This window comes from Nicotiana sylvestris, chromosome 3 (assembly GCF_000393655.2).
Source record: "Nicotiana sylvestris chromosome 3, ASM39365v2, whole genome shotgun sequence".
Classification (NCBI taxonomy): domain Eukaryota; kingdom Viridiplantae; phylum Streptophyta; class Magnoliopsida; order Solanales; family Solanaceae; genus Nicotiana; species Nicotiana sylvestris.
The window spans coordinates 100,291,333-100,301,141 of record NC_091059.1 but is presented as its reverse complement, the minus strand read 5'-3'; the positions used below and the strand labels follow the sequence as shown (position 1 = coordinate 100,301,141).

At 38.7% G+C, this 9,809-nt stretch overlaps 1 protein-coding gene and 1 long non-coding RNA gene across 2 annotated transcripts; both read right to left on the bottom strand.

The window, feature by feature from the left end:
• Positions 1 to 707: 707 nt before the first annotated feature.
• On the bottom strand, positions 708 to 4,595 carry LOC138887748 (uncharacterized). The gene is made up of 7 exons (XM_070169528.1): positions 3,986 to 4,595; positions 3,572 to 3,760; positions 3,197 to 3,277; positions 2,799 to 3,115; positions 2,034 to 2,399; positions 1,434 to 1,606; positions 708 to 1,173 (listed from the first exon to the last, which is right to left on the bottom strand). The coding sequence occupies exons 1-7, from the start codon at positions 4,593 to 4,595 to the stop codon at positions 708 to 710; spliced, it is 2,202 nt and encodes a 733-aa protein (XP_070025629.1).
• A 1,008-nt stretch (positions 4,596 to 5,603) lies between these two features.
• On the bottom strand, positions 5,604 to 6,848 carry LOC138888714 (uncharacterized). The gene is made up of 3 exons (XR_011405983.1): positions 6,764 to 6,848; positions 6,594 to 6,656; positions 5,604 to 5,688 (listed from the first exon to the last, which is right to left on the bottom strand). It is a non-coding gene; the product is annotated as an uncharacterized lncRNA (long non-coding RNA).
• Between the last annotated feature and the right edge of the window lie 2,961 nt (positions 6,849 to 9,809).

Genomic DNA, 9,809 nt, shown 5'->3' with positions numbered 1-9,809 from the left:
CGGCAAGGAGGTACCACAATAACTAACAAGAATCTAAAGCACAACAACTTTAGCACAAGTAAATCACTTTATGGATTAAATATGCTATGGCATAACTAAATTACTACAACAACTAAATATAATCTAGGAAGGACATAAATACTTGCTAACTTGTATTTAATAAATGAAATATAAATGTCAATCCAAACCTAGGTTCACATACCTTCTTCCTCAAATAAATATGGATACTTCTTTTTTATATCTTCTTCGACCTCCCACGTAGCTTCTTTTGAATCATGATTACTCCATAAAACTTTTACCGATGCTATATCTTTTGTTCTTAACTTTCTTACTTGTCTATCGAGAATTTCTATAGGTACCTCTTCATAAGTCAGGCCTTCCTTAATTTCAATGGTATCGACATGTATTTTATGCGACTCATCATGGATGTACTTTCTAAGCATAGATACATGAAAGACAGGATGAACAGAGGACAACTCAACCGGTAGTGCTAGCTTATAAGTCACGTTTCCTTTCTTTTCTAGAATTTCATAAGGTCCGATAAATCTAGGGCTAAGTTTCCCTTTCTTACCAAACCTCATAACTCCTTTCATTGGTGAAACTTTCAAAAACACCTTATCACCAACCATGAACTCTAACTCATGATGCCTCTTGTCAGAATAAGACTTTTGACGACTCTAAGCCGCTTTAAGTCTTTCTCTAATTATCTAAACTTTCTCCAAGGCCTCACAAACAAACTTTGGACCAATCAACGGCACCTCTACTGGTTCAAACCAGCCCACTGGAGACCTATATCTCTGCCCATACAATGCTTCATAAGGAGCCATACCAATGCTCGCTTGATAGCTGTTATTGTAAGCAAATTCTATAAGTGGCAAGTGATCATCCCAATTACCTCCAAAATTTATAACACACACATGCAACATATCTTCGAGAGTCTGAATGGTTCTTTCTGCCTGGCCATCGGTTTGTGGATGGAAAGCAGTGCTTAAATTGACCTTGGTACCTAATCTTTTCTGAAATGCCTGCCAAAAATGCGCTGTAAACTGAGGGCCTCTGTCAGATATGATTGAAACTGGAGTAAGACTATTTCTTTGATGTACAACTGTGCATACTGCTATGCGGAGTCTGTCGTCTTTACTGGTAGGAAATGTGCGGACTTTGTCAGTCGGTCTATAATAACCCAAATTGAATCATGTTTACGGTATGTGCAAGGTATACCTACTACGAAATCCATATTAATCATCTCCCACTTCCACTGTGGTATCTCTATGTCTTGAGCTAGACCACCAGGCTTCTGATGCTCGGCTTTGACTTGCTGGCAATTTAAACATTTAGCCACATGATCTGCTACTTGTTTCTTCATGCCTTTCCACCAATATAACTCTTTCAAATCTAGATACATTTTGGTAGCACCTAGGTGGATAGATTACCTCGAACTGTGAGCTTCCTCCATTATGGCCTTCCTAAGATCATCTACATCAGGCACACATAACCGATCATTCAACTTCAAAACTCCGTCACTTCCTAGAGTGAAAGCAGTGATTTCTTTGTTTCTGAATCCTTCTTTTAATTTCATTAGGTACGGATCTTCATCTTGCTTAGCCTTAACATGCGCAATAAGGGAGGATTGCGCTTATATCTCCTTCTTTGGTCTTATCCAATCTAACTCCATCATTTGCTAGTTTTTGAATTTCTCAACCCAAAGATCGCCTGTGTACTACAAGATGGGCCAAGACACCCATTGACTTCCTACTAAGTGCATCTGCTACTACATTAGCTTTGTCCGGGTGATAAAGGATATTGATGTCATAATCTTTCAATAGCTCGAGCCACCTCCTTTGTCTCAAATTTAGTTCTTTTTGCTTGAAAATGTACTTGAGACTTTTGTGATCTGTAAACACTTCAGAATGCTCGCCATAAAGGTAGTGTCGCCATAAATTTAATGCAAACACCACTGCTGCAAGCTCCAAGTTGTGTGTGGGGTAGTTCTTTTCATGATTCTTTAACTGCCTAGAAGCATAAGTAATAACTTTTTCATTTTGCATAAGAACACAACCAAGGCCCACTCTAGAGGCATCACAATACACTGTGAACCCACCCGAACCTGTTGGCAAGGTTAACACAGGTGCAGTGGTCAACCTCTTCTTTAACTCTTGAAAACTCTGCTCACAAGCGTCTGACCATTGGAACTTAACTGCTTTTTGAGTCAACTTAGTTAATGGAGATACAAGTGACGAAAACCCCTCTACAAACCTTCTATAGTAGCCAGCTAGCCCCAAGAAGCTCCTGATTTTGGTTGGCGTTGTCGACCTAGGCCAGTTCTTGACTGCTTCTGTCTTCTGAGGGTCTACTTTTATTCCTTCGCTAGATACCACATGGCCTAAGAATGCCACTGACTGCAACCAGAACTCACATTTTGAAAACTTGGCATAAAGCTCGTTCTCCTTCAAGGTCTACAAGGCTATTCTAAGGTGTTCTGTATGTTCTTCCTTGCTCTTAGAGTATACTAAAATATCGTCTATAAACACAATAATAAAGGTATCCAGGAATGGCTTGAAAACTCTGTTCATGAGATCCATGAATGCAGCTGGAGCATTTGTCAACCCGAAGGACATCACTAGAAATTCATAGTGCCCGTAGTGAGTCCTAAAGGCTGTTTTAGATATATCCTCTTTTCTGATTCTCAACTGATGGTACCCCGACCTCAAGTCTATTTTTGAAAAGTACTTTGCACCCTGAAGTTGATCAAATAAATCATCAATTCTTGGCAGTGGGTACTTGTTCTTAATGGTAACTTTATTCAACTGCCGATAGTCAACACACATTCTGAGAGACCCATCTTTCTTCTTGACAAATAGGACCGGGACACCCCATGGTGAAACACTCGGTCTGATGAAACCCTTGTCAAGAAGGTCTTTCAACTGTTCTCTCAACTCATTAAGTTCTGCTGGAGCCATCCTATAAGGAGGTATGGATATGGGCTGAGTGCCTGGCATGAGATCAATGTCGAAGTCTATGATCCTTTCGGGAGGAAGTCCGGGAAGGTCATCTAGGAAAACTTCTGGAAATTCTCGAACAACTGGCACTAACTGAAGAGTTGGTGGTTTTGATTCTGGATTAATAATGTGAGCCAAATATATGAGACACCCTTTACCGATCATTTGTTGTGCCTTAAGGTAAGAAATAAACTTACCTACAAGAGATGCTGAGCTACCCTTCCACTCTAAGACTTCTTCATTTGGAAATTGGAACCTGACTATCTTGGCATGACAATCTAACATGGCATAGCAGGAAGACAACCAATCCATACCCATGATAACATCAAAATCCACCATTTCTAACTCTATGAGATCGGCTTTGGTGTTGCGACCTTGGATCGAAACTATACAACCTCTATAGACTCTGGTGACTTTCACTGACTCGCCAACTAGAGTAGATACTAGGAACGACTCACTAAGTTGTTCAGGTTCTAGTCCGAGGTTAATTGCAAAGTATGGAGTCACATATGAAAACGTTGAACCTGGATCCATTATGGCATAAGCATTATGTGAGCAGACTAAAAGTATACCTGTAATAACTTCTACAGATGCTTCTGCACTCTGACGATCAAGTGTATCAAACAAACGGGGTTGTCCCCCTCCCTGAGTAACTCGGTCTGCACCTCTACCTGCTCCATGCCCGGTCTGATTATGAGAATCACGAGCCTGGGGGTGCAACTGCAGTAGCTGAGGAACTAGAATGACGAGTTGATCCACCACTGAAATTACGTCGCAACTTTGGGCAGTTGGCCTTTATATGACCAATGTCTCCACAATGGTAGCAACCATGAAAACCGAGCTTGCACTGACCTGAATGTTGCCGCGCTTACATGTTCCACAAAGACTTTGCTGGTGTGAGTGTTGCTCAGTATGACTCTGGCTATGTGAGGATGGTGTCCTAAAATTCTGATTCTGGCGAGACTAATTTCCATAACTCTGAGTACGTCTGAAGGAAGACCCACCACCTGACTGATGACTGGACTGAGCTGGTGCTAATGACTCCTTATTAGAGGAATTCCTTCCACCTCCGCTGGATGTACCATTAAACTTGCCAATTGTTCGGGCTTTCTTGTTATGCTCCTTTTCTTCTCTCCTTAGTTGTCTGTCTTTCTCTAAGTGCTTGGCAAATCCCACAATAGGGGAGAAGGTTTCCATCTCTACTGCTGCAGCTGATGTCGTATCCTTAATGTGGTAAGCTAAACCGCTAACAAACCTGCAAATCTTTGCTTTTTCAGTCTTCACCATGTGAGGAGCATGCTTAGCTAACCTTATGAATTCCATGTAGTACTCTTGCACACTTTTATTCCCTTGCTTGAGTTGTTCGAACTCTGTAGCCTTAGCTTCCCTATCCTCTTCTGGGATAAAGTTAGCCATGAAGGCCTCTTCAAATTTTTCCCAAGTAGGCGGACCATCATCTTCATCTCTTTCCTTTTCACATATCTCAAACCAAGTGCCGGCCACATCTCTAAGCTGGTAAGCAGCTAGCTCCACAACTTCATCATCAAATGCTTTCATCACTCGGAGGGCTTTCTTGACACCCTCCGGCCACAACATCGGATCTTTATCAACTATAGAACCATAGAACACTGGAGGACTCAACTTTAAAAATTCATTCACTCATGAGGACTCAGAATTGTTCTGTCTATTTGATTGAGGTGGAATCTCATCTCTTCTCTCGTTCTGGTTGGCCATAAAGGCTTTAAACATCTCCATAGCACTGTTGACAACATTAAACATCTGACCCACCTTGGGAGATATAGTTTCCTGAGCCGGGGCTGCTATTGGGGGCGGTACTGGATCCTGAGGTACTGGATCATCATGCTCCACCCCTTCTTCTCGTTCAACCTGGGGTATTTGGACTCCCTTTGTGGATTTTCCCCTCCTTTTCTGGGTTGAAACCTTCTTAGTTCTACCTTGAGCCACAATAGTAGCAATAGTTTCTTGAGTAGCATCCTGAGTGTCGGTGTCAGAGTTGCGAGTACGAGCCATTTCTGCAAGTTTTGGAGAAACGAATAAATTAGATAACTCCTTAGAGGTAGACTCTACTGCACGATCTAAAGTATGAAAAAAATGACTTTTGCTAAATGCTTGTAGCCTCTTGTTTATAAGTATGGCGCGCTTCATACACAAAAACGAGACTCTACTAACACGGCTTCATAGACCCCTAGGACCCCATAAACCTGAGAGTCTGATACCAAGTTTGTCACGACCCATTTTCTGAACAAGCCGGGACCGACACTCGATCACTAAACATGATCGAGCGGACCATCTCTACTTATCAAATCTATTATAACCTCAAACTTTATATGCCACAAGGCACTACTGTAACCAAACACTTTTAAATAATTTAAATATCTAAAATAAGCCAACTTCAAACCTTTATTCGTAGTAACCAATAAAATGCTGCAAAGTTATTATCAAAAATATCTGAATCTTAACCCAACGACTATGTCTACGAAGCCTCTACTGATAAACTGACGCACTGCTCAGGACATGAGATTTTCCTGGCTAGTTCTCTAAATAATAAAGAAATAACTAAAAAAAGATGACTCTAAGGAATACTCCACGAACAAAAGCGGAGCTCACCAATAGCATTGGAAGAGAAGGAAGTCCTAACTCATAGCCTGCTCGCCTGCAAATCCAGTTCCTACGTTGTACCGCAGACCAACGTAGGTTCCCAAAAGAGAACGTCAGTACCATCCATTGTACTCAGTGAGTCTCAACAATAGGGTCGAAACTTTAATAACATATACATTATGAACAAAGGTTCTAAATTCATGTAAAACATAAAGCTTATAAGAATAATTCTAAAATAATTGCATAATAGCAGTTCATGAATATTCTAAAAGAAACTCTTTTCTTTTTCTTACTTATAAAAAAATACTTCACTTTATACTTTGGAAGTTCCAACTATCCTAACTTAATTCTGTCTCAGTCACCGTGTGATCGGCATGAGTTCGATCCCAACCTGATCGAATAGGCCCAATCCACGAGGTGCCACTCGCTTCATAGTTCTCAGCGCTCATGTCTCATACCTTAGCATGGATAAGTAAATTCTCAGCAACGAGCTCGGCTCGTGTGCTCCCTACTTTGGCACAAGTAGTTTCAGGAAGTCAACGCCTAGTTCAGGACCCTAGGCCTGGACGATGACCCCTTCTCAGAATAAAGGATACTCCCCAAAAATCTTTTGTTTCTAAAACTTCTTCTTGTGACTTTTCAAGTCTAAATCTTTTATACATACTCATACCGGTATCCTTAAATGTAAGGCATGACATAAGAATGAAATAAACATTCAAAAAGTATTTATAAAGGTTCTTGGTCCTTCATGAATTTTCAACATGAAAATGGCATATAAGAATAACATGAAAATCTGAAATTTATGCGCATATATCCAAATAATCATCTAAACTTTAGCTAGAAAATAATTCTAAGCTAATAGGTACTTACTACTCCCATTAAGTATATATTAACTCTTTTATGCAATTCATCAAACACTTTGTGTGCGTGCTTTTGTGAATTAAACCACTTTAGTAAAGGGTTATATTAACTCACCTCAAAACTTCTCAAGCCAATACGTAGGCCTCAGTTCAATTGACACCAGTTAAACAATCGATTCTACAATAATCAGTGCATTTTAATCAATTTTAAAGTTTCACACCTAAACATGAAATTTATTGTTGTTGTAGAGGAAGAAGAAAATTAACTATCCAATTCTTACATACCTGAGTTCAAGAATAAGTGAGTTGTGAAGAACCCTAGAATTTTCCGTGCGTGAGAATTTTCTGGTTGCTGTCGTTCGTAAGTTTTCTATATTTTGTGTCGGGAATGTTTTGTATTGCTTTTAAGGCCTTAAGCCTTTTCTCTTTTGAATGAAGAGGCTTTAGGCTTTTAAGGCTTTAAGCCTTTTCTCTTTTGTGCCGTGACTAAAACAGAACAACACAGTTGTTCTGTATTGTTTCTTACCTTTTTCAAGTCTTTAGGCCTTTGTTTGTTTTTTTATGTTTTATTATTATTATTATTATTATTATTATTATTATTATTATTATTATTATTATTATTATTATTATTATTATTTTATTTTCACTTAACTAATAATTAATGATACCTACTTTTACTAATTAATAATATTAAAATTATTAATATTCTCCTAATTATATATTCAATTATTTATTAATAGGGAGGTAACTCAAAATCAATCACAAGGGTTTAAATCTGTAATAGAAGTATAATTTATGATTATGAAAATTAAATTCTTTATTTAGCGGGTCTTGAAACTTTTATAGATTTGAGGAGTGTTACACCAGAGGTCTCGAGAGTTTGGCACATATAATGGTACTTGTGCCCCAGCTGTAGCTCGTCATGGTAGGGGCTATGTGGGCTGCCCCGTTCATTCAACACTTCCAGCCGCCAGCGGTGCTCCGGCCACTCCCAGGCCCCAGGATCCCTATTATGCACCGCCTCTGTCTAGCGCAACGCATGCGTGGTGTGCTTATAGCGGTCAGTCCAACCGATCAGGCCCGAGTCAGTCACAACTGTCACACCTCCTTTTTCCCGAAGGATAGGGAGTTTTTCCAATCAAAGTGATATTAATTGAAATGGGATTAATTATTTAATCAGAGTCACCACATGGAATAATTTTAGGTGTCCCAAGTCATCGGTTTATTTTAAATCCCAAATCGAGGAAATTTGACTCTGTTTTAAAAGTCCGCAAAAACCAGAAGATCGGATAAGGAATTCTGTTAATCCGGGAGAAGGTGATAGGCACTCCCGAGTTCCTTGGTTTTAGCACGATCGCTTTTAATCATACCTGGCTTGGTCAATTTGTTTAATTACTTATTTTAGCACCTATGTACATTTACCCTTTCACTACTTTTAATTATAGCGTTATGGATTTATCTTTGAAATGGATTACATGTGTGTAAATCCGTTTTATTTGGGGCGCAAAAATCATGTCGCACGAAATGTGAACACAACTAATCACGCTTTATTATGATTAAGGTTGTTTTGTCCAAAGTTGCGCAAACGCATACTTCGGTTTATTTGTGAAAATCATAATTATGTCATGCAAACGTTTATATAATCACGATAATACATTAAAACGCACCTAAGATATTCTGCGCATATTCATGAATCATCTAATTTCCTGGCGTTCAAAGTCAAATGTGTGAGTTTGAGTATTATGGATTTTATTTCACTGGATTTTAAACTCGACAATGATTCGCCTAGCAATTGTTCTCGAGAGTCTGAAGTTATGTAGATTCGTTGGATTTAGGGAAAATGGTAGAACTCAAACGTGAAGGAAACAACCAACTAACACTATTTGAATTAGTTTAAGGTTGAGCACACATGGTCTTCACAAATATAGGCCTGTTAGAATAGGCCCGTTACATTGAGCCTGAAGCCCAATAGCCTGGAGCGTCTAGATTCCTTCGACCAAACCCAACTGAGTTGTCTTACAGGTGTGGCCCTATGCATTTATTATTTGGAGTTGGGCCTAATATGACAAGCTTGATTGAACGAGTTCCCGTGGACCCCCTTAAATAATATACCCTCAACAGATTCAATAGCTATACACAGAATCAATATATTACAAAGTGGTCTGCAAATTTCAAACTATGGGGAATTAAAATAGAATCAACTATTATACATGACCACTTTCACGCATATAAAACTTTGAGCCTAAACTTCAATATTAACTATTATTTCATCTTCTTAGTCACAGATCTAACAGTAAATAGTTGAAAATCCACAGGTGATATCAATTACATCAATAACAAATTCAACCTTAAGCTGTTCTTGCAAGTCACGAGATCAAATCTCATATTCATCCTCTCATCAGTTATTTGGATTTACATCATGCTTTAGACATTAACTACATCAAACAATTCAAGCTCAATTATAATCTATAATTAGATATAAGGGAATATCTAAGAAACACATAAAGAGACAAATTGAAGCAGGTTTTATTTTGTCATGGCATCCGCATTGGCAACTACATGATTTGGGACTGAGAGCACTACCTGGTAAACAGCAAAACAACCAAAAGAAAATAAGTCTCTGGTTTCTGAAAAAAAAAATCACAACAGAACTAAAAGCCCTGCTACAACTCAATAAACAGCAACGCACAACAATGAATCAACAAAAACGTGAAGCCAAAACAAACTTCAAGCCCAGAAAACTGAAAACTGAATAATAGAAAATAAAGCCAACTGAGAAACCTTTCTTTTTGTTCTTTTTCTCAAATTTAAGGATAGAATTCCGGAAAAAATGAAAAGATGAAGATGAATGGTGTGAGCACGTGATTTTTGTTTCGCGCGACAATCGCTCCAAAAGAAATAAAAAAATGTGACAAATGGTCCTGCTGTACAGGTTTTGGATTTTGTGTGGCATATTCGTTAGTTATCTGTAATCCCGTCCGTGTTTATTTTTAAAATAAATAAATAAAAAATGTGCATCTTTCATTTTTATTTCTGTCATTAAGTGATGTTAGTATAATTAATGTCAATTGTATGTAAAATGTTGTTTGGTTTTATATGGTATTATTTGGTAAATTAATTCAAAAAAAAAATAAATAATAAAAGAGAAGAAAGAATTCTCGGACTTGGGCTAGTCCAATTTTAAATAAATTGGCCCAAACAACTCGGCCCAAAACCCGTGCCTGCCCCGGTCCAGACCAGCCTACTTCAAGAACGTCCAAACGACGCCGTTTTAATCCAGCCTGATCTGGGCCGTTGATCTCAGATTGATCAACGGCCAAGATTACTTCCC